This window comes from Sesamum indicum, linkage group LG11, assembly GCF_026168435.1.
Source record: "Sesamum indicum cultivar Baizhima isolate 11 linkage group LG11, ASM2616843v1, whole genome shotgun sequence".
Classification (NCBI taxonomy): domain Eukaryota; kingdom Viridiplantae; phylum Streptophyta; class Magnoliopsida; order Lamiales; family Pedaliaceae; genus Sesamum; species Sesamum indicum.
The window spans coordinates 15,114,106-15,137,965 of NC_142667.1; the positions used below are offsets into that span (position 1 = coordinate 15,114,106).

The 23,860-nt window shown below is 36.4% G+C and overlaps 4 protein-coding genes across 5 annotated transcripts; 1 reads left to right on the top strand and 3 right to left on the bottom strand.

Annotated features, from left to right (window-relative positions):
• The first annotated feature begins 519 nt into the window (after positions 1 to 519).
• Positions 520 to 1,548, top strand: LOC105174319 (fasciclin-like arabinogalactan protein 12). Its single transcript, XM_011096377.3, has one exon. It carries the CDS (start codon positions 675 to 677, stop codon positions 1,398 to 1,400), a length of 726 nt encoding a protein of 241 aa, XP_011094679.1. The 5' UTR covers positions 520 to 674; the 3' UTR covers positions 1,401 to 1,548.
• A 358-nt stretch (positions 1,549 to 1,906) lies between these two features.
• LOC105174320 (dnaJ protein P58IPK homolog) lies at positions 1,907 to 7,031 on the bottom strand. The gene is made up of 9 exons (XM_011096378.3): positions 6,746 to 7,031; positions 5,979 to 6,144; positions 5,204 to 5,405; positions 4,946 to 5,106; positions 4,685 to 4,778; positions 4,377 to 4,589; positions 4,143 to 4,223; positions 2,939 to 3,157; positions 1,907 to 2,335 (listed from the first exon to the last, which is right to left on the bottom strand). The coding sequence occupies exons 1-9, from the start codon at positions 6,858 to 6,860 to the stop codon at positions 2,150 to 2,152; spliced, it is 1,437 nt and encodes a 478-aa protein (XP_011094680.1). The 5' UTR covers positions 6,861 to 7,031; the 3' UTR covers positions 1,907 to 2,149.
• Positions 7,032 to 11,561: 4,530 nt separating this feature from the next.
• Positions 11,562 to 14,246, bottom strand: LOC105174321 (zinc finger protein JACKDAW). The gene is made up of 3 exons (XM_011096379.3): positions 13,572 to 14,246; positions 13,025 to 13,424; positions 11,562 to 12,803 (listed from the first exon to the last, which is right to left on the bottom strand). The coding sequence occupies exons 1-3, from the start codon at positions 13,726 to 13,728 to the stop codon at positions 11,708 to 11,710; spliced, it is 1,653 nt and encodes a 550-aa protein (XP_011094681.1). The 5' UTR covers positions 13,729 to 14,246; the 3' UTR covers positions 11,562 to 11,707.
• Positions 14,247 to 19,081: 4,835 nt separating this feature from the next.
• Positions 19,082 to 22,977, bottom strand: LOC105174322 (syntaxin-71). 2 transcript variants are annotated; one of them, XM_011096380.3, is made up of 9 exons: positions 22,660 to 22,974; positions 22,440 to 22,565; positions 21,196 to 21,355; positions 20,771 to 20,856; positions 20,590 to 20,658; positions 20,422 to 20,466; positions 19,993 to 20,055; positions 19,809 to 19,885; positions 19,082 to 19,363 (listed from the first exon to the last, which is right to left on the bottom strand). In XM_011096380.3, the coding sequence occupies exons 1-9, from the start codon at positions 22,810 to 22,812 to the stop codon at positions 19,348 to 19,350; spliced, it is 795 nt and encodes a 264-aa protein (XP_011094682.1). In that variant the 5' UTR covers positions 22,813 to 22,974; the 3' UTR covers positions 19,082 to 19,347. The 2 variants fall into 2 exon arrangements, with proteins under 2 accessions (XP_011094682.1, XP_088732018.1); XM_088875892.1 differs by lacking the exon at positions 19,082 to 19,363 and having other exon boundaries at positions 19,805 to 19,885; positions 22,660 to 22,977.
• Positions 22,978 to 23,860: the final 883 nt, after the last annotated feature.

Consider the following 23,860-nt stretch of genomic DNA (forward strand, 5'->3'; position numbering starts at 1 on the left):
TAAATATGAAATTCCAAACATCATTCCTGATACAGTCTACCAATGACATGATAAGTATACTTGCAATGTAAGATGACATAAATATGACATAAAAACGACAATAAAATGAAGCCGATCTTGATGATTGTAGTGCAGCATGCATCAAGAATGTGACTCAAGAGAACATGGTAGTAAATTACCCGTGCCTAATTGTGACTAGGAATAAAGGGACAGAGACTTTCAACCTTGATGAGCTATTCAGACTGATTGCTCTATTTCTTTAATTTGAGGGTGTTTTGCTGAGAAAGCAAAAGGAGTAGTAAAGCCCCTTCTACCTGAATACTTGAAGAAGAAGATTGTTTAAAAATGTCCCCAGCATCAAGCAGAATCAGAAATCCAATCATACCCCATGAAAACTGGCCACCAGCAAAGTTGTTTTCTCTTTCATGCCAAGCAATCAAGTAGCTGCCTCAACATTGTCAAAACCTCATCTTCTCACCTTAAAGGCTTTATTTCTTTCACCTAACTCACCTTACTGGTCACTAACATCTCAAAGCCACTGTTTTTTCCTCTGCTAGAAGTATATAAACCAGGTCGTCCTATTTTCCATTCAAGAGAAGCTACTCCTCATTCTTTGTCTTCTTGATTACCTCCACAATCAGAGCAGCTTCTGCAAACTAAAGTTTAAAACAGAGATGAAACCCTTATCTCCTGCATTCCCTCTTCTCCTCCTCTTCGTTTACTCCACCCTGACTGCCGCCCAGTCCCCGGCAGCAGCCCCTGCACCGCCCGGGCCGACCAATGTGACAGCCATCCTCGAGAAGGCCGGCCAATTCACCACATTCATCCGCCTGCTACAGAACACGAAAGTGGCAGATCAAATCACCGCAGCGCTCAACAATTCAAACCAAGGCCTCACCATTCTTGCCCCAACCGATGGCTCATTCTCAAATCTCAAACCAGGCACGCTAAACTCCTTCACCGACGAGCAGAAAGTTGAACTGATACAATTCCATATCCTCCCATCCTTCTTCTCACCGTCACAGTTCCAGGCCGCCAGCAATCCACTGCGCACCCAAGCCGGTGGTAGCCAAGGTTCATTCCCACTGAATGTGACTGCAACCGGGAACTCGGTTAACATAACAACAGGAGTGACCAATGCAACAGTTGGGAACGCAATATACACTGATGGGCAGCTAGCGGTGTACCAGGTCGATCAGGTGCTGCTTCCTCTCAGCTTTTTCATGACTCCGGCACCAGCTCCTGCACCTCAAAAGCCCAAGAAAGCTGCTCGATCGGCAGATGCTCCATCAGGATCTGATGTTAGTACTACAGCTGATTCTTCTGGTGCAATTTGTCTGTCCAAGAAGGTGATCCGTGCAATGGCCTGTGTCATGCTAGTTTTTGCGGCATTTACTTGATGAGCATGACAGATATTGATGCCCGCATGAAATTTTTTCTGTACTTATGGTGTTGTGATCTGTAAAATCAGAGCATTCTTTCCTGTATTTTGTGTGAAAATGTGAGTTGCAAGATTTCATTTAATGCAGACCTACCTTTCTTTGCTAATGCAATTTGCCTGTAAAAAGAGCTTCATCTCTTTCTTAGCCTAAGTATATAAGCCACTTCCCTACGAAAATTATAGGACAGAAATGCTCATTAGGACACAAAAGTAAATACCGAAAAACAAATTTTGATTTTGAATTTTCTGTATCTGCAAATTTACAAAGTACTGCGCTTTCCAGCATAATTGCCAGGAAAGTTTTTATTACTGTGCATCCAAATATGACGTAAAATGCATATCGGCAGTCCAACCCTATATCTACAATGCCAGAATTTCTCGTGGGATGGAATACCGAATAAAACAACTGACACTCTGCAGGAGCTCCAAAGATCTCCATCAAAGAGATTTAGACAGCACTATTCATGAGAGAACTTGCCATTTTTCCTTGAATCAGTGTTTTACATACAATGTGATATTAATTTCCTTGTCGATTTCTGAAGTACAACCTGTGGCAATGACACACCACTGAATAATAGCCTACAAAGATTCAAATGAATTGCACCTATCAACGGCTAATCAAAAATTGCTTTTCCAAAGAAAATCGATGTTCCACAAGTCATCCTCGGTAAAATCATCGGGGAAATACATTCCCATATGTTACAAAGGTTAGAAATGAAATCCTCCAAATCCACCAGGAAAGCCTCCTCCAGGAAAACCTCCTTCAAAGTGGAAGGTAAATTGCTGGGCCCCTCCTCCAAAAGGATTAAACCCGCCACCACCCATTCCCATACCATTATCATCAATATCTTCTCCATTGTCATATCTGGTACGCTTTTCCTCATCGCCCAGAATCTGCGGACATTTATATTCATCATGTCCATTGTCATAAAATACTGAAACGGGGGGGGGGGGGGGGGGGGAGGGACAAATCTATAGAAAAGTAGCTAAAAGGCATAGGAAAAGGATTTGTAAGAAGCTAATCTCAACCAATAATTATGAGTGACTAATCATAGACATTAGTGGCGAAACTGGGTTTAGAGTATAGTGGTATACCCCTTTCATCAGGAGTCATGTCCTAACTTCATAGATTTCATGGTTCCATGAAACTTTGACAATTGATCATCTTTTCATGGGAACAGCTGGAGTTGAAATAATAAAATCCCACCAAAATCCTTTGAACTCTCAAGTTTTCAAATGAACTAATAGATCCTGGTCTATGCCAGCTTAATTGTAAAATTCAACCATAATCAAAGTAACCCTTATTAGTGAAGGCCAGCATATATAATTCTTTGATAAGCTAGAAGAAGCCATAACTAATGTCTTTCCAGCTACTTGAAAAGTTGGTACAATCATATTAATAAGACGGCTGCCTGCAGAAATGCAATCAAGCACCAAAAGATCTATAGAATGATCAATGAGTAAGGTTATCTAGAGTGATGATGAACAAGCTGTTACCTCATATGCAGCTGCTATTTCCCGAAATTTGGCTTCTGCTTCTTCTCTATTGTCAACATTCTTATCTGGATGCCACTGCAAGGCAAGCTTCTTGTAGGCCTTCTTAATCTCTGATATAGATGCAGTTTTTGAAACTTCAAGAATCTTGTACCAGTCCTTCCTTTGGCTCAATTTCAACAATCTTTCAGCCTTCATTAAAGTCTCACGAATACTCATATCCTGTCAAAGATTGATCATTAATTAACTTATGTAAAGATATTGTATAAGCAGTTGAAAGTAGAATTTCATATTGCATGAGCAGCAAAGCTTGTGTTAGACAAGCCATATGCACACAGTGCATTATAGACAAAACCTGACAATATGGGTCTGGATCTCTTCCTTTGTAACCAGAATAGAAAATTATTATGATTTATAGTAATCTACCACAACTAGGTCAAGGCTACTAATCAGATGAAAATCAGTAATCATGTATATATATATATACAGATCAAACTCGGACACTGATTCATTCTCATAAGGTACGGAAGGAGCAGATTCTACAGCACAAGACTGTTGTTACTTTCTCAAATCGCAATTAGGACATGGAATAAGATAGCTCTTAATGTTTTTATTTTCAGATGACCTCAAACACAGAAAAAAAAATCGATGTTCTGAAGTATTGAAGCTGTTAATCAAAACACTGCTCTCAGTAGACGAAAAGTTCCAAGAATATGACAGAGCCTCAGCCCTTGTGAAGTTAACTGCAAACTCTATGGGGGTGCTTTATGCACAAAGTTGAACAAGAACGAAAAGAAAGCAGTAAAGTTCCTTGGCTTCAGTGGTAAATTTTCATAATTCAACAATAAGAAGAAAAATGAAACATTCAAAATACACCAATAGTTATAGCTATATTCCTCTTGAATGTAAACCCCCTCCCCTAAGCACAAAAATAATAGACACACAAAATAGTACTTGTTTCTGTTCTGAGGCAAAAGTGGACAGTGATCAACATGCATGGAAAACCTGAATATAGTGTAAGCTACATATGAAAAAACTGCCTAGCAAATGCGTGAACTTCAAAAAAATATTCTGCAAGGTAAAAGATGCCCATGACTATCAATGTTCTAGATACCTCTTACAGGTGAACACAGTAAGCCTACAATAAGCCAGAAAGAGTATCCAGAACCATAAAACAAAAACCACTATAGCTCAGTACAATAATAACCTGAGGTGACTTTTCAGCTGCTGATTTTAGATCCGCCACAGCTCCCTCCCAATCTTCTACTAAAAGCTTAGCTTCACCCCTCTGGAAGATTGTCAAAAGTTAAAAAGGGCAAGGAATATCGCTCTAAGGTACACTCTACCAAGAGAATACAGGTTGTCAGGGTATTCATACCATAGCATTTTAATGGCATTTTTTATTTTTAGGTCAATATTAGCAATGACAGAAGATTGATACCTGGACTAGAGCTTCAACTAAATCCTCATCAATTTCAAGTACTTCTGTGCAACTTGTTACAGCATCCTTTCCCCTACCAAGCTTCACGAAGACTTTACACAGTCCAAGATGAAGGTGTACATTATGTGCAGTATGGTTTGGATCCAAAGCAAGAGCTGCTCTATATTCTTCCACTGCGAGCCGAAGCTTACCCTTACTGGCATTATCCTCTGCCTGCATGAAAATTAAGTTCGTTAATTTGAGATTAGATCAGTATAACACCAATATTAATGTCGAATTACTACTAGAATGAATTCATAAGCCATTACACTTTTAGTCTTCTTGAGGAGGTTCTTCAGTCCAAAATATGCCTTCTTAAGTTCACCATGCTCAGGGTCTAGGCGAAGGCCCTTCTGGTAATGCCTGAGGAAGAAAAATGTAGACTATAAATACATGAATAAGGAACTTTCAAATCCTGGTAACTATAATAGCATAAATGTAACCATCTGTATCCATCCTAAACCTATTACATTGCCTCAGTGAATATGGATGCGGAAGTAAGGAAAATCTTTTAGATGTTTTTGTCAAACCTGGTGGCAACATCATGATCAGCTAAATAATAGTAGGCACGACCACGCAATAGCAAAGCCTCTAAATTGTCCTCATCCTCTTTAAGAATGTATCCTGTCTCAGATATGGCATTCGAATAATCTTTAGATGCTAATAATAATCTGACTTTGAGGAGTTTGGCCTGCAAAAAATTGACAGATATTACAGTAACAAGGAAAGCTCCCAATCAATAGTAATAATTTGTTCACTTGATCAATAGGACATACTTAAAAACAGACCTTGGGACATGCTGGGGAGAAAACAAGTACAACTTTATCAATATATTCCAGTGCTTTGGTAAAATCTCCTGAATCAAAAAGATTGTGAGCTGAACTTAAGGCATTCTGAGCTTGATATAACTGAGAAAGCTCCTTTTCTGCAGCTGAATTCCCAGGTTTCATCTCCAGAAACTTTTTGTAACTTTTCTCCGATTCCTCATATCTACATCAGCGAAAAACTTCCTGAATCATATGATTTTTCAATCAGATATATAGAAATAAAAAAGAGAGAAAGACTAAGACTCGTCCAATAGTTATTGAACAGTCTAAAATAAAATCTGTAACTGTGAATGAGAAAATTTTTCTGGTTGCACATAAGAGAACCTCATAACAGAAATTGTTGGGTAGAAGAACAAGTCAGACAATGTAATAACACGCTAGATAATATAAATTTCTAGTCAATGTTTATTTGGGAGTTGTTTGGAGAAAAAAATAAAGAAAATAATATTTGAACGAAGAGCTGGCATATCAGCATTTAAAGTCTGGTCATAGTGCTGCTTATTACCTACCATCCCTAAGAAAATGAAAAGGAAGAAGCATGGAGAGCCTGATGCCATGTGTCAGTTGGTAAGGAAGACAGAAGTCCCTAAAAACAGATGATTGGTAGAATCATTTTCAGCTGGATCTAACCTTTTCACAGAATCGTTCAGTTTGTTTATAAACTTTTGTTTCTTTTTTCAGTGTCACAGACAAATAAGATCCTCAGAAATTTAGCTTAATCTCTGCCAAATATAACCTGCACAGCTGACGAAGAATGGATGCTCCACGCCAATATGCTTCTGAAAGTGCTGGATCTGCCTCGATAGCAGCAGTGAGGTCAGCAAGTGCCTCATTATATTTCTTCGCTTTTATACTCTGCGAAACTCTCTCAAACAGAGCAGCAGTATCACCAGGTTTTCCATCTGCATTTTGAATAAAGATTGCATATCGAGAGTAAGAGCTACTTTGATCCAACACCATATGAAAGCCAGTGAAGTAGTCACAAATCCAAACAGTCAAAAATACACCAATAAGTGCACTGTATTTCTTTGTTGCTTTTAACTCATTTTTTGCAACTTAAGGCACAATTTCAAAGCTTGGCACAACTCAACTGTCGTCCACCAAAATCACCAGCTTGCTTTTCCTGTGTAACTCTCCTTATGTGGAAACAGGAGAATAATTTAACAAGGCCCTATCAAAACTTTGCTTAAAACCAATAAATCACCATCAACATATACTCAATGTGGCATGGCGAGGATTCACAATTAGAACATAAATAAAATAAAAAATTACATTGCAGTAGCTCTCATATGAATTCCCGCGGCTCATTCCATACGACCATATTGCAACAGACATTACGTTAACCTAAAACTACTAAAAAAATTAAAAATTTCTCAGCTCTCACTAGAGCAACCGAACCAAAAAAAACCAAAGCCGCCATATTTTACACAACTGCAGATAGATCAAAAGAACAAGTTCAAACCAATCCTAGAAATACCAAAAGAAATTGAAGAATGGAGTTACCTACAAACGGTTGGAGTTGCAGGAGGTGGCAGCACAACACGAAATTCAGAATAAATACTGTGTAAAGAAAGCCTCTGCACGCCACGAAATCAGAACCACAGAGCTTCATCCCCATCTCCACCTCAATGTCACACAGCGTTCAACACTCTGCAACAAAACTACAATTAATGGAAACCAGGGATTCAACTATAGATACATGCGCGCGTTAAATGTGCGAGTTTTGCAAGTCTAGGATTTTAAGTACAGCAAGCAACCAAGTGAAAATTATTACACTACACTACTACTACAGTAGTTAGAAATTGCGTAGCGTGGAAAGGGATTCACATTCCAATTCCACGTTGTATAATCCTATAGTTGCTCGCCACGTGTATCCTCATTTCTGCCCTGGCTGTTCTCGTAACAAGTTGAAAGGTGCCACGTACACGGGCTTTTGGGCCATTCATGGTGGGCATACTGATCCAATTATGTTCATCATCACTTAGCCCAATTAGTCTGCTAGTGCTACTACGTTATGGAGGCCCAATTAGGAGCAGGCTTAGAATCTATGGGCCCAACCCATATGTTTGAAGCAGACAAGGATTGTCTCCCATATTGGTATTTGGTTATTTATTATTTTTCCAGTGAAGAGCATTTAAAAAAAAATTATTTTTTCTGCGTTTTTTCCTTCTCTGTTCTTCCATTTCGTTGTTTTCGCTGCTGCAAGTTACTAGTAGGTTCCCCTCTTCCTAGAACTTTCTCTCTCGTTTCTGCAAAGGTTCTCACTCTGTTTGTTCTGGAGTCCGACCTCGGCCGGTTGGGGGCATTGTCGTCTCTCACTGAGGAGGAAGAGGCAGGTATGTCTTTGGCACTCGGAGCCTTTGTCATTGGGTTTTTTTCAATTGTGGGTAGGTTGTTGTCCACAAAATCCTTTCACCCCGAGGCTTTACAGAACACTCTAAGAATGGCTTTTTGAATCCAGTGCGAGGAATGGATCTTAAAATGATAGAAGGTGAGAGATTTTTGCTCAAATTCTTCCATATCGTAGACAGGTACCTTATGTTGGAACGATGCCCTTGGGCTTATGACAAAAATTTGTTGGTTTTGGCTCCGGTGGAGGCTGCTGATCATCCGAATTTGGTAGACTTGAATTGGCGCCACTTTCATATTCATATTTATGGTTTACCGATGCGGAAAATGACCAAGGAAGTGGCTTCGTTTATTCGGAATCGTTAGGTCTCATTTATTAATATTAATAGAAGGATTGAATGAAAATTGATGTTTGCCCTCGACTAATTTATTATCGATTTATTGTAGGTCAAACAAATTTTTTGTAACTAAACTAAACTAGTTTGATAAGGGTTAAGATATACCCTCCTCACATGCTGATTGTCAAATATGTATAGGCCACTAATAAGTGCACTAGCTATCAAGTAGTATAATAAATATCGATCTCACGAGAATTTAAATAGAATAATTATCGAAACTATAACTAATCTACGATTATTTGGATGATTGAGAATCAGTGGATGGATTATTACTGCGAAAAATAACAACTAAAGAGAACAAGATAAACAAATTTGATAATGAGAATGATACTAAGACTATAGGTCCACCTAATTGATTCAATGAATGCAAAATTTAACAGATTAATCTAGTATGCAAGTGTTTTCATATACCGAGATTCTTCCCAAGTTAATTCATTACACTCTCTCGAACTGTACCAAACCTATTATCATCAAGAAAATAGTGGATCTCTTCAATCTAAAACTCATGACAATAATGCACTATTAAGATCTGTGAACAACCTATGCAATCGGATAAATCATGCCTATGTGTGTCAACATATCATTCAATTCACACTACAAATATCCTATCAACTGTGCCAAATCCCCACCCAGTTCATCAACGTAATTAATTAAACTCAAGAAATGAACAAACTCTCAAATTATAAGAACAAGCACAATAATTTGCAGATATATAAAAACAAAGTTGTAGATTAATGCAGTAAAAATACTTGCAACATTGTCTCAATTAGGCTTCCCAAAAGCCTTAATAAAAACTAAATTAGTTCATCCTATCTAAATCAAACACAAAAGAGAAAAATAAAGAAAAACTCATGAGGTCAAAAGTTGGGCGTGAACGGTCTGTCACTCTGGTGTCAAATCTTGCTCCTCCACTCTTTTTCGTCTTCTCCTTGTGTTCTTCAGAATTTTCTAGCCAAAAGGTTGCTATTTTTTCTTCTCTTCTTCTTCCTTTTATACTATTGCTAATTATGGTAGGAGAGAAAAAGAATAATACCTTCCATCTTTTCTTTCCTTTTCAGTTCCGTTCCTACCAAACATCTCAAACTATTCTAAAAATAGGTCCACAACAAGTTTATCAACACTCAACTTTGCAATCTTCCATTTATGCCTACTGCACGTCTGATAACTCGTGGGCCACGGATTATTTTTGTACCATTGTTACTGAAAAATTTGTTTTTCCATGATTTAGCTCTTTTCTTGCATCTCTCATTCCTTCCGCAAAACCACCTAAAATGTCACAAATACACACAAGATCAAGCATCATGTTACAAAAATATAGGGGTATTAATAGAAAAATACATCATATAATTAGCTCTAGTCACATGTATTAACGTGTGAAGATATATAAGGGTAATTTATTCGTAAAAAGATTTATTTAACCTACAATAAATCAATAATAAGTCAATCAGGATTAAGTATGAATTTTATCATTTTTTTTATTAATATCATCAAATTCGATAAATTTTGACTAATAGGTAAACTTATTTGTGAAACGAAAATAAACTTTAAATGTATTAGATGTAATTTTTCAAATTATAAAAAATTTATATATAATTATACCAAATTTTAAATTAGAAGAATGTAACTATCCCAGAAAAACAAAAAAAAAAGGTACTGGGGATGGTCAACTTGTAGCATCAAAAACGACTTTTTTTCACAGTGATCGAAGATGAAAAGTGGTCAACGACTGAATAAGTCTCTCTATGTTTGTGCATTTAATAATTAATATATAAAAGTGGTAAAAGAAATTAAAATGAGGTGGGGAAGGAGCAATCAGCAATCCAAACATATGTATGTATGAAGACATAAACAGCACAGCAACATGCGGCGGCTCCCAAGAATCTTTTCTCATACAACCTTTTTATTGGGGTTAACTAACATTCTACCCTAATTCCCAGGTCTCCTCTTTCACTTGCTGTCTACTTTTCAATTATTAAATTAAATAAAATGCATAGAGTAATGTGGGAAAAATTACTTGAACACACAAAGTCAAGGTCCACGACTTTCATTTCAAATTCTTGTTATTGCTGCTTATGCTTGGAACTTAACCAACTCCTCTTTTCGGCTATTAATTCAATTTAATTTCTTTTCAACTAATGTCTAACAAATTACAAGAAAATAATATCACTAAATTTCAATTAAATCATCGTATTCTAACAAAAGTATGAATATTTATACAATACATATTACAAATCTCACTACAAAACTTATTGTTAGAGCATCAACAACAATCTTGATTGGGGTCCTGGTAGTATTCTAGCCACATTTGTGTTTTTGGTTTTTTATCGTGCGACAAAGTTATTTAAACAGTCCTTATTACAAACATTTCGATTCTGAAGCTAATCAACAAATCATGATGGCTTAAAAGATTATAGTTTTGTCCAAGTGTATGATTGATATCGGGTCCTTGGGATCATGCCGTGTACCTCTTAATTTGATTTTTCAGAATGTTCAAGATTCGAATATAAATGAACGGATCCTTATCCTACGGGATCAATTTCGTCATGATTTTAGAGGTATTTACAACTGGTACATGTTTTGGTCACGTCGAAACTCATAAACTTGAACTTATATTCTAAACTCGCATTATTGGTTTCTCTAATAGAGTTATTCGGAATGATTATGATAGAATCATTAATTAATGCAATAATTTAGTTCCCACAGGATAATTACTGCATGCTTAACAGGGAAAAGAAGAAGAGAGGGGTCTTTGATAAGTACAAGAAGTAAGCCGAATCCAACGGCCCACGATGGTTAATTTATTGCCGGACTTAGTACCCAACAATTGATTTTCTAGAGAACGTATTTATATATAACGAACAAAATAAAAAGGAAAAATCAAAACCCACCAAAGTTGACGAGGTCGCTTTATAGTTCAAAGCCTCCAACGAGCAGTCAAGGAATATCATACATATATAATCAACTTGCCCATCAATTTATCAAAAAAATATAGATCAAAATTACAATAAATTCTAACGCAAATCGTATTTAATTCAATTTGAATCAATTACATAACAAGTATTTTATATTTATCGTATGATTTGTGTATATTTTAAAAAAAATAATCAATTATATAATTAATAAAACATATTTATTGTGTAATTAATTTAATTTAAGCAAGAATATAGCATATTATATAAACGAATTGTACGGAACCAAACACATTGAAATTGATTATGAAATTTTACAGCACAAACTTTTTTTTATTCATGCAACACTCCTAACTCCAAATCACCTACTTTTCAACATTAACACAATTCCTTCCTCCAATCATCCACAACCGTGGGTCCCACATCGACACGAATGGGGCCCACAATCTCATCTTTTTGCATTGGGCATGTCTAATATCTTATAACATGCATGGCTAGGACTGATTAAGTAGATTATTTTTTTCCAAAGAAATTTAAGTTCAAATTGGATTTAATTGTCGATTGGACACACAAAAATTTCCAACGTTGTGTATCTAATTGATATCATGATTTGTGTTGAAGCTGAAGTTGTCTTCTTTTTTCTTGGTGCGCGTGCAATGGGCATTGATACAACATTTGATTTTATGTGGAAAACGAAGGAGGAATGTATATGAGCTGGCCCTGTTCAAGATAAGGTTTTGTGCTAGGCCTCCCAGACAATTATTATATGGTACAAAAGAAGTGAAATCGAAAAAAACACATGCTAATAGCTAGTGGTTGCTAGTGAAGTGGCTCAGCCCCATGGCTGAACTCATGGAAGCAAATTTCGCTAGTTCTTGCGGCAAGAACGGCCCACCGGCACCGCCGTCTCCGCCCATGCCGAGAAAATCCCGCGTCAAGCTATGCTCCACCCCATGCATTAATCCAGAATGCAAGTTCAGCTGGGAGTTAGCCGATTGACTAATTTGTGCACCGGTTGACTGAATCATAGAGTGATGGTGGTGATCAAGATTACTGATGGTATTGCTTGTTTCGGAGCTGAAATTCATCATACCGTCGGCGGGTTTGGGGGCGTGATTCTCCGGCTGTTGTTTGCCGAATACTTGGTGGAGCTCGCTTCTGTTTTGAGCGAAAGATAGAGTGTTTGTGGAGGAAGAAGAAGGAGACGAGGAACTCATCATGACGCCGAGAGTGTTGCCGAAGAAATTCGGGTGGCTTTTGGTTGAGCCCATTTGAGCTGCTTTTTGTAGAAGTGCAGTTGCAGACATTGGCGCCGATGATGGGGAAGATTTTGATGATGAGTGATGGACGTTTTGACTGTCGGAGTTGTAAAGGGAAGATAGAGAATCAGCCATTGGATTTGTGTTTGCTTTGTTGGTAACAGGCTCCTCCTTCAGCCCTTGTGGTGGCAATGGAGATAAAGAGAGATTTGCATAGTTTCCCATTGATGAAGTTGAGCCAAAAAGATTACTCGACGCCATTTGAATCATATCAGGCAAGCCAGTGCTTGAACTTGAAGCCATGAAAAGATTAGAATTGTGATGATCAAGATTAGGATTAAGCTGAGAATTTGCTTGATGATCCAACCAAAGTGACAATCTTGGCTTCTGCTGATGAGGGTCTCCGCCGAGGAGTGAATTTCCGGCGGACAACCCCCCAAACTCAGGCCGGAAAGCGGCACCGATATGAGGAATGTTGGAAAACGTGGACCCATGCTGCAAATTAGGCTGAGGGTTCATCAGATTCCCGTGATGACTGAGATCATTTCTGAAGTTCAAGCTAGTGTTAGCCCCAACAGTTGTAATTCTTGCACTTTCTTCAGCTAAGGCGTCACAGAAGGCTCTGTGTGTAATGAAACTATCCTTCCTGTAATTAAAAAAAAAGAAAATCCCAACTAAGAATGTAATGAATACATGATGTGTATATATCCAAACACTTATTACCTAATCATTTGGTGGCAATAAATTGAAAAGGGAGTGGTGCAATATTAATTAAAGCAGCAGGAGGTTTGCACACACACATGAGGGCAGCATTAAATTCTTGCAAACAAATATTCCTAAACAAGAAACACATGTAAAATTAAATACCTGGAAAACAGCGTACCACAGTCACATTTGTACTCCCTAGTCCCACAAGTCTTAGAATGAGCTTTCCAGTCAGATTGAACTGCATATTTCTTGGAACACTTCTCACATTTCCACTTCTTCTCGCCATGCTTCCGGCTGAAATGCTTCTTGATGCCCGTAAGATCTCCGAGGGCCCGGGCGGGGTCGTGGTGGACGCAGGTCTTTTCCGGGCATATGTACACCTTCTTCTTGATTTGATCTTTGTTGGCTCTTTGCTTCAGCTTCCATGGGAGGTTATGACCTCTTCTGTGGAGCTGCAGATTCTGGTCCCTCTGGAAACCTTTGTTGCAGATTTCACAGATGAATCTGTTTGTAGCCATGAGTGTCTTTGGTGAGAGAGCGATGACTTCTGCATCTGGATCTGTAATTAGTACGTCAATTGTATTAATTAATGTAATTTCAAGAACAGATAACTAATTATTACAGAATTGAAGTACTAGTTGTTATACAGTTAGTACTACATATACTGTAATAATTATTAAGGTTAATCATCATATATATTAATTACCTGGTGTTCCTGGAAGGTTTCTTTTCTTCTTGGCCGCAGAAGGGAGGCTGGAGTTGGAGTTGGGTTTAGGGTTAGGGTTTGGTAGTTGTAATTGTTGGTGCGGAAAAACATTGGGTGCTGCGGAACTGGGAACAGAGAACACATCACCAGACATCATTTGGAGATTGAGAGAGCTTTGGTGGACTGGTGCAAGAAAAACAAACAAGGATGTAGTAGAAGTAGTGCTAGAAAACAAAAGAAACAAGAGAGTTTCTCCAAATACAAACAGATGAATCCTTTGGTATTATTCAGACAACCTTTGAGCAGCTACCTATATACTCATCAGATTGTGCCAAAACAAGAAGAAGAAGGAAAGAACCACAAATGAACATAAATACTAAGATGATGACGAGATTGGTTTGAATCCGACCGGCGGCCGCGACCGGGCAGAAGAAAACAAGTAATAACAGGAGTATGAAGTGATGAAGTTGGGAGTGTTAATGTTACAGAGATCTGGTGGAAGGTGTGTTTGATTTCTAGAGAAAACACCAAAAAACCATTGAAAGCTAAAGAGAATATTTCCTCTCTTTTTCTAACAAAACCCCCCCCAGTCTCTCTCTCTCCTCTCTCTCTCTCTCTCTCTCTCTCTCTTGTGCAATAAAAATTTAAGCTTCTATCACCCCTTGGACATCCTATCTCTTCATCTCTTAATTTCAAAGTCGGTCAGCCATAGATTTAGCTGCTGGGCCCACTTTCTCTCTCCTCTCTCCTCTCTCCTCTCTCTCTCTAGATATATACACTTGTTTGTACGTATGCATTGGCTGTATGCTGCTTGTAACCAGAATGTGTAGAGCTGTGTGTCCTCTGTAGTTTTTCGAGCTAAAAATTGCAATTATCAAGACCATACATCAGAAATTTAAACAAAAAGGTTATCTTAGTACTTATATAACATATCTAGCTACTACCAATTAAACTCCACCAATCACGTGTCATTTATCCATACTATTACACACAGCAACGCGCTTTATATTCACAAACCGCGATTAATTACATCATCGTACTAAATTTTTTGTGAAGTCTAAAAATACCCTTCAACTGATAACATAAGTAACTTATTCAACTTTTAATTTTACATAAACTCAAAATTAGTTTTTTTTCTTTTTTTTTTCAAATATAATGTATTGATTTATATATTTCATTCTTACTTATAGTATATTTTAAAAACATAAAAAATTACCTATTATACGTACATAAAAACGACATGTCACAACAATTAGTAGTATTCTAATTTAAATTTTTGCATTTATCTAACCATGACTAATAATAATCATTTAATCTACGTTCTCGACCCCCCACTCCTGTTGTAATAAAAACAAAATCAGACAATATTTATTTTAATAAACTTTGACGAAATATATTTCACAGCAGTTAATTATTTTTTACATCTATATATAACAAAAATCCGTGATATTAGAAAAAGTGAGGGTGGAAAGGTCAAATGCATATTATATAAATATATGGTCTTATTTTTTTCCTCACAAAGACATATATATTTATATGTATATTAAAATACTAAAATAGTTTATAATACAGAAAAATAATTGGCTACTTTTGAGATCCCAAAAACAAAGAGTGAAAAAGTGGAACAGTAAATATGTAAAAAGTGGGTTGCCTTTTCACACACACACAGCTGCTCGTGCGTCTTCAGGAATAAAATCATTACAACATAATTATAAAGTTGAACTTTGCACGGGATTTCCTGTTTTTTTTTTAATTTTTTTTCATGCTATTTAAATTTAAATATATAGTATGAGCAGAGATGAATTATTAATAATTACAAGGGGAGTGCAGCAGATGTGTCAGAAAGTTTTTTTCGCAATTCCCGATGGGTTTTTCAGGCACCCGTGACCCCCCCCCCCCCCACCCCCTCTGTTTGATGTCGCTATGAGACTGACTATTGGGACCCCCACTCACTGCCTTAGCATATATATATGTCTATGTCTATGCTCTATGAACCTCTGTCTCTCTGTGTTGCTTATGTACATATGCATGTATGTCATGTTATGTTGTGATGGTTTGTGTTTTTTTTTAAGGGATGAATTATTATTAATTAAAATAATGCGATTACAATAATTATATTTTTTATTAATAATATCAGATAAATATAATTTAAATAACACCTACTATGCAATAAAATAATATTTCACGCACAGAGTGAGGTTCTAATCTATGATCTTTAAAATTATGAGATCTCAATTTCGTCAAATGAATTAAATCTTCTCGACAAAAGGGGTGATAATGGATCACACCATGAGCAGGATGTGATGTGTGCATATGCGTTTAAAAAGAAAAAAAAAAAAAACCTAAATTGGTGATCTCATGTGAATATATTGCAAAAGTTGCAACTTCTTTCTTTCTTCTAAAGTGGGATAAAAATCATAGTTGAAGCATCAACTCCTTTTGCTTCACACGCGCGCACATATATATATACACGTACATATTTATTTATTTATTTATTTTTTAACCCAAGAAATCTAATTCCTGCACACTCCCAAACTGCAGACTTTTGGTAAGAAACTTGGAATTCAATATTATCCCCTATAAAACAAGTTTCACGTTAATATTTCATCTTCCATATATGGGATTTCACTTTGTAGCTAGCGAGTTGTGTGATATTAGTTCTATTTGGAGGCCATGGTCATGGTCATGGTCATGGTCTCAATCACACACACACACACATGGACCCTCTCCACTTTGAATTAGCAACCAAGATTTGAGTCATCAATTCCAAGAAGGTTAAATTTTAATTTGTGGAGGAGAAAGAGAAAATGGGAAAAATGGAGGAGTATATATGAAAATCTTTTATTCAAATCAGATTCGATCGAATCAAATCAATTATAGAATAAGTGTGATATATTTATTATCTAATTGATTCATTCTTTATGAATTATTTACTAATTCTACAATAAATATATTGTACTTGTCATATAATTTATTTAATTTTTTTGGGTATGTATATAGGTAGAGTAGGAAGGTGACGGGTGGTGTAGGGAACTTAACTATCCAAATTCCAACCTCACCTTCAGAGTGGTCCATCTCTCATATATATGGAGTTAATAATATTTTTGCTAATTAAAATTGAAGAAGGGAATATCACTTATTAATTCATAATAATAATAATTTTAACTGCTTTTGGCTCCATTCACTTGGATCTTACTACAAATCGAATTATTCCATCTCTATATACCCTACCACCATACCAATCCCTATCACTCCCCCCCTCTCTCTCTCAATATTCTAGCAATCACAACCCCTCATTCAAATTCTTTACTTTAAATATTAATATTATGTACATAATTCACATTAAATAAAAATTCATACTCATGATACTAGTTTGATATTTTTTGAATTAAATTGGTTTAGCAAGAAATATATTATATTAGCATAAGAGTACATATATACATATTGGGTTTTTTTTTTTTTTTTTGGGGGGGGGGGGGAGAAAATAAAATAATATCAGTAGATTAGAAGAAAAAAGCATGCACATGCATACGTAGGGACATATGGGCCTACAAAAATATGGAGCCCTAATTCCAAGGGTGGATTACATTATGGGATGAAGATTTGAGTTGTTGTCCGACCACATAAGACATCACTTCAACTTCCATGATCCATCATTTTTATTTTATATTTTTATTTTTTTTACCTCTTCCACTTCCCCATGCATATATGTAACCCGCTTTTCCTATTTAAGTATTATTTTAATACCCATATGAATATGTACGTTTTTTAATTCAATTAGTAGGAAAATCGATCACAGCCCCTGAAAACGCGTTTTAGTGTTGCATTTTCAAGGTGCCTATGTAGAAATTTGATGCAAACCCTATTACAAAGAAATTCGGGTCCTCATCAAACCCAGCGCCCTCTGCCTTTCTTTTACATATATATATATATACATACATGGAGAGAGAGAGAGAGAGATTTAGAGACCGACAATTTCTTATTCATACACCCATCCAAGAAAGTCTTTAAAAATTCAAAAATAATAATAATAACAGATTTAAAATATCAGAGAATTTCAAAACGAAGAATCGATTAATATTTGATTTTTGTGTTGTACATTAAATAATTATTGTATATATGTTAAGAAGGTGTGGTAATTAACCATCAAGTTGTAGCACATGAATTAGGTGGGGTTTTAGAAATTAAATTAGTAAAGTAGATAGGGACATCAAATAATTGTTTCATAGTAACAAAAAAGAAAGAAAACACATTGGATGAAAGCTGTTGGTTAAGTTTTTATCATATTATATATATGTATATGTGAGGGATGATAGATAAATAAATAAATAAAACAAGTTGAGCGTTCGCCCACGGCAAACAATTCCATTTGGTTGGGGACTGCTTACACATGGGCTTGTCTATTTATAGGAAAATAGATGGAGTATCCAATGCTCCACCACACTCCCTACGTTCCATAATTCAGTTTCACGTTTTTACAGTAGCAGCCTCATAAGGTGGCTGGCCAAACCACGACTCTTGGATAAATATACATACACTGCGGGTGTACAAACATACGTACATGGGCAGAGACAGAGAGAAGCAGATCTCTGTGCACATGATCAAACAGTGGGGTTGTCAGAATTATTGAATATCAAACAGTATATATATACATATGCTGAGATTTCTGTTAGATGTTAATATCATGCATTGCATGGGTGGATGTAGATGTGGATCTATCTGAAATTGGTCAAACTTATGTACTTTTTGATGTGCCAAAGTAACATGGTGGCGACTACCTTGGCCTGGAGCTGTCGGTATGTAATAAAATATATACTGTTGTCTATCAGTCTATGGTTGGTGATCGATCCACTCTTGCTCATCAGCTATGCATATCATATTCCAGCAACCACCTGTATATATATATATATATATATATACATAAAACTTCCCCAAAATCCAATCAATATATTCTCTCTAATTAATAATAATTCTTCAATGTGGTACCTGTCCTAAGGTTGATCAAGGAATTTCTTTCCTTTGTCTAGGGCCAATAATACATTTCCTTGACTTAATAAACATTTGCTGAACCTGTTCCTTTAGTGACTGCAACTTTAGCAATAGCAGCAAATAGAACGAGATCGACACTGTAAATCGTTTTATACTTGTCCTTCCGGGATCACTGCCAGTAGGTAAACTTTTAGACCACTGTTTATTCCCATTTTCAAATCACATTATGTTAGTTGGATTATTGCAAGATCAATGTAAGGTTCACTGCCTGAGAGATTGTCGGATGGTGGTTATGGAAAAAACTTAACCTGGAAAGCACGCAAAGGTTACAGGAGAATGAAAAAGAAATTTCAAGAGCAATGTGTGGTCCTTCAGATATAAACTGGAAAAGTCACACATGAAGTTTCATAAATGTTCTTAAAAGGAGCAACAATTGTTTGCAAACACAATATACATCCAAAACATCATTTTGTTCATCTATAACAAGTCAGACAAAGTTCTGACCTCTAATTACCAAAGAATGAAGACAAAGTTCTGACCTCTAATTACCAAAGAATGAATGCTTACATTGAATGAGTTAAAGAACAACAGTATGTAATTGTATTACAAGAATCCCGTAACTCAAATATGTAGGAGGAATTAAAGGGAGTAAGCATACTTCTCATGAAACGCAGACATACACAATGCACAAATACAAGTTACACAACCAAGCATGTAAACTGTGAACCGGAGCAAGAGAATACCAAAGACATCATGCAGCTCAATCCATCAGATGTTGCTATCATGTTCATTTCTTCAACACACTGCAAGAAACATATTTATGAGAAAGAAATATGCAATTATGCTAGTCTTGGTTGTGTGAAATATACCAAAGCTAGTGAAATTAAGGCTCCCACCGAACCATGGAAAATTGGGGAAGGGGTAAAATACGGAAGAGGATAACTTGACATGAAAATGTCTGCAAAAAGTAAATGTTCCTTAGTCTTCCAACTGTTTCCTTGTATCTGAAAAGTTTCTAGAAAGTAGGAAGATGTGACTGAGAACTGGGGGAAATTTTGGCTTCATAGGAATAGGAGATTTTCTCTATCAGATAAGATTTCTGATTTCTTTTATAATTGCTTTTCTTCCCAATTTTTCTAGACCCAAACAGAGCCTTAGGGTTCAAGTTCAAAATGTGACTGGCATCAGAAGAGAACAGAGGAAGTCCCTGAATAAGAGTTTGGCATGCAATGGAAATTAGAAACTTACTTGTATAAATAGGCTGCAATCCCAAGAATTATACACAGCAAAATTATGTCAATGCAGAAATTTCGACTAGATCTCAGCTGAAATAAAATCAAAAGCTCCATCAACCATGGTGAAAAAAGAGAATAATGTGATAGAACAGACATAGAAGAGTATGTCCAAACTGAAAAGGAAAACTTCATGGCACCTGGTTAACTGTGTCCTTCAGTCTGACATTTGTATTTTTAAGATCAGCTGTTGCCTTGTCCACCTGTAAATAGTTGACAAAACTTTAGAATTCTCTCTCACAAAGTCAAAGAACTGCTCTATACTGGCAGTTTGTCATTATAAAAGCTAGGAAATCTCTCTACAAATTTGAGGCATGCCTAAGTGAAGGCAAACATAGGATATATCTAACCACTCTAAAGTCCAAATGTTGCTATTGCAGCAAAGCTTCAAGGGGAAAAATTTTTACCAGACAACTCATATTCATATTCTTTTCTGAGATTCATGTTAGAACGAGACAAAAACTATGGGAAAACGAGAGACACCAGGAGATAGAGAAAAACATGACGAACAGCTACAAACAAAATCATCTTTTCTATAAAGATAATGAAGTTACTTCAGAAAGTCTAACCTTAGTGTCAATCTCATCCATAAGAGGAACTTGCCTATCCAATTCCTGCATGAAATGCATATTTAAAGTTCTTGTTGACCCTTGGAGAGTAACAACTAAAAAACCAACTGACAGAAATAAATGAAAGTGGATACAAAGACCAAGAACAGAAATTGTAAGAAAGATAACCTCATTCATGTCATGGGCCATGTTTTTCAATGTATGCAAGCCTTCAGAGATCATGTCTAATCCTTGGTCCTGTATCAAGATGACAGTACATAATCAGCAAGAATCAAGATATAATCAATTAAAAAGGAGTAAAGCTTGCCTAAATTAATTGTATACTGTATATTAAAAGAAAGGAACATGCCTGTTTCATTTTTCGCATTTCATACTCTTGCCTGAACTGGCTGGACTCTTCAGTTTGCTGAAAGTATTCATCGTCGAACCGTCCATCTAAAATTCAATTTTAATCATAAGTTCACAACTAAAGAACAGACTGAAGCTTCACCCACCCGATCCCCACCCTTCATTACATAGTATTAGCAGGTTAGCAATCAACAGGCACATGGTACAGACACACATATATATATGCATAATTGTCGAAGTAACCATTTAAAATGAAATTTGAATGTACAAGTGGAGAACTAGAGAACAGACAAGAACTTCAACTCTGCACAAACTCTCCCTGGTTATTGCAAGCCGCAAAACCTACTAGACACACACACACACAGCAGCAGCAGCAGAAAATTGAAGGGTTAGAACATCTAAATATGAACCAGATGGAACACGAACCTGAATCAAATTTGATTTCTGTACGAGGAGCTGAAGTTCCCCAACCCCTAGATGGTTTAGGTGGAGCTGCAGAGCCATCAGGAATGGCTTGAATCCTATCAGGCAATGCAAGGACCAGATCATTGCGGGCAGCAAGTTCTTCTGTTGAAAGTCCTTTAACCTGCATCAATATCGTCAATAGCAAAGTACACTCCATAATGTCACACTAGGGCTTATTTATCAAGGCAGCATATGGGAGTGAAATAACATAATTAAGAACATGGAAGACATAAATGAGCTCCAAATTTAATCAAAGGAGCTCCATCACAAATCAAGGAGAAGTCAATGCACTCCGTATGATTGCATCAAGTTCCTCAAGCAACAATCTCAGTCAACCTAGTCTTTATCTAGTCATAACATTAGAGTCCAAGAGCAGACATTGCTTTAACTTTGATCTAAGACACTCGTACTATCAAACAGCATGACTTTAAGAACACTGCATCTAGGAGTGGTTTACCTTCCTACCAAGTAAGACTGGTTATCAACAGTCAAACTAAAACACTGTATGCAGCACCAATGCAAGCACAATTGACAGGAGTGAACGTCGAAATATATCAACTCCTTCAGAGGCTGCAACTCTCATATATAGTGGTGAATCAAAGTTAAAGAACTGTAATCTATGCGTATTAAAATGATTATTCAATCCTTCTAAGCAATGGCATTAACGGCCGAACCAAACAAGATTCTAGTGAAGAGGCCTCAAATGGAATGAATAGACCCCAAACAAGATTCACCCAGGCATGGTACGTGGGTCCAACTGAATAAAATTGCACGGCTGTAATTTCTGAAAGGTTCAAGATACGAAACCATTTAGCTTAAAACATTCATAGGCCATGAACTGCTTCATAGTCCAGCTAGCCAACAAGGTCATTAACTCATGAGCATAAGCTCCAATTCATCTTTAGCAGTCTATCTACTACTAAATTAAGTATACCAATTGACTTTATTCAGATTGAATTTGGAACAGAATGCATTTTGTAAAATGATTTTGGAAATAACTGATTCTACAAGATTGTTGTTTGCCAAAAGCTACATTTATGGATTTTGCAAAGAGCTGATATGGCCAAATTTGATTCCAGTATAGTTAGTCAAACCGCTCTAAAACCACTGTGGAGTTCCAAATATGTATATTTAGGCTAAACAGCCGTAATGAAGTGAATGAAAAAGCACAAAGTAAGAAGGAAATGAGAGCGAATAGATTAAACCTTCTTAACAGCTAATCTTTGCAATTTGGGGACCTCTTCAAGCAATCTGGCCTTCGTCCTCCGAATCTCGGCATTGATCGCTACAGCAGACGCCCTATTCTTCTCACTGGAAGCTGTCTCCGCTTTCTGCCAAACAGAAATTATTTCAAAATCTCATCACATTCAAAAAAGTAAACACATTCATAACAATTGGAGAAGCTGGGAGAAAGAAGAGGTAGACCTGAAGAGCGGATTCAATGTCGGACTCTACGGAAGCGTAGAGGCGGGCGAAGGCGTCATCGCCGGAGACGTTAGAGTCCTTCTGCGCAACGTCGTATTTGTCGTACTTCTTGCAGATCGCGTCCACACGAGTCAATATATCGATCACGCTCATCTTCCACCCTTCCGTTCTTTCAATTCCTGAATTGCCTTCGGGTTTTCTTTGGAAAAATTACTATGAAGTTGTAGAAGAGTGTGAATAGAGAGAGGTTTAAGAACTGAAAAGGGGCTGTGTTGCTGTTCTTGAACAGGCTGGATTTGGTTCAATGCTTCCAGCAGGGAGAAACAAATCATAAACTATGTATTTTGCACAGTTGCACCTTCGAAATAGGCTGAATAGCCACATTGCACCCTTTAAACATAAAAATACTACTGCTACCACCGAAATACCTAACCATTGGCAGTTTGCACCCTCAAGGTATTTCCAGACCAGAAGACACCGGAAAATTGATTTTCCAGGAAAATAATTTCAATTTTTATGCAGGCTAGAGTAAAAATAAGCATTTTATTTAATTTTTCCTTTCTTTGCTTAATTTTAATTTTACTTTTTGTTTCTATACCACCCCAAAAAGAATTTGACAACCTAACATGAAAGTTTGTTGTGTAAAATAGTCATTTTATGTTGTGAGGTCGCAATATGCCCTTAAGTCTATTTTATGGGTCCACATTGCAAATTGAATAATTACATCACACTTTCTCAAAATTTAATATAATTATAAGTAAGTCCCTTAAAGTTTGAAAAGTTATACTTAACATCCAAACATTTATTTCCGTTCAACAAATAAATTCATCTGTTGGTAAACTTTATGAAATTTGTTGGAAACTCATATTTGCGCCGATCTTCTTACTACAAAATATTATAAAAAATCTTTTTCTAAGTACAACTACCATTATAAGAATAAAGATGTACCTCCTTTCATGTATTAAAATGATGTAAATAGCTATTTTTGTCAACAATATTTATTTAACATATAATAAATACATAATAAGTCAATTAATTATAAAATTTCATTCAACTTTTTTGTTCATATCAAAATTTTACTAACTGATGATGTATGTGTTTGCTGAATGAAAATAAATATTATGAGTACTAAAATATAACTTTTTAAATTATTAAAATCCAGTGTAACTATCATGTGCAAATTACATAAGCTGTTAATATT

Coding starts and splice junctions, on each gene's coding strand:
- LOC105174319 (XM_011096377.3), top strand. CDS start 675: ATGAAACCCTTATCTCCTGCATTCCCTCTTCTCCTCCTCTTCGTTTAC.
- LOC105174320 (XM_011096378.3), bottom strand. CDS start 6,860: ATGGGGATGAAGCTCTGTGGTTCTGATTTCGTGGCGTGCAGAGGCTTT. Junction 5,107..5,203: donor TCTCCCCAGCATGTCCCAAG/GTCTGTTTTTAA, acceptor AATTTTTTGCAG/GCCAAACTCCTCAAAGTCAG. Junction 2,336..2,938: donor AAATAGCAGCTGCATATGAG/GTAACAGCTTGT, acceptor AAATGTCCGCAG/ATTCTGGGCGATGAGGAAAA.
- LOC105174321 (XM_011096379.3), bottom strand. CDS start 13,728: ATGATGTCTGGTGATGTGTTCTCTGTTCCCAGTTCCGCAGCACCCAAT. Junction 13,425..13,571: donor AAACCTTCCAGGAACACCAG/GTAATTAATATA, acceptor TACTAATTACAG/ATCCAGATGCAGAAGTCATC. Junction 12,804..13,024: donor TGTGGTACGCTGTTTTCCAG/GTATTTAATTTT, acceptor TTTTAATTACAG/GAAGGATAGTTTCATTACAC.
- LOC105174322 (XM_011096380.3), bottom strand. CDS start 22,812: ATGAGCGTGATCGATATATTGACTCGTGTGGACGCGATCTGCAAGAAG. Junction 21,356..22,439: donor AAAGATTAGCTGTTAAGAAG/GTTTAATCTATT, acceptor ATATTGATGCAG/GTTAAAGGACTTTCAACAGA. Junction 20,056..20,421: donor TGGATGAGATTGACACTAAG/GTTAGACTTTCT, acceptor AACTATTTACAG/GTGGACAAGGCAACAGCTGA.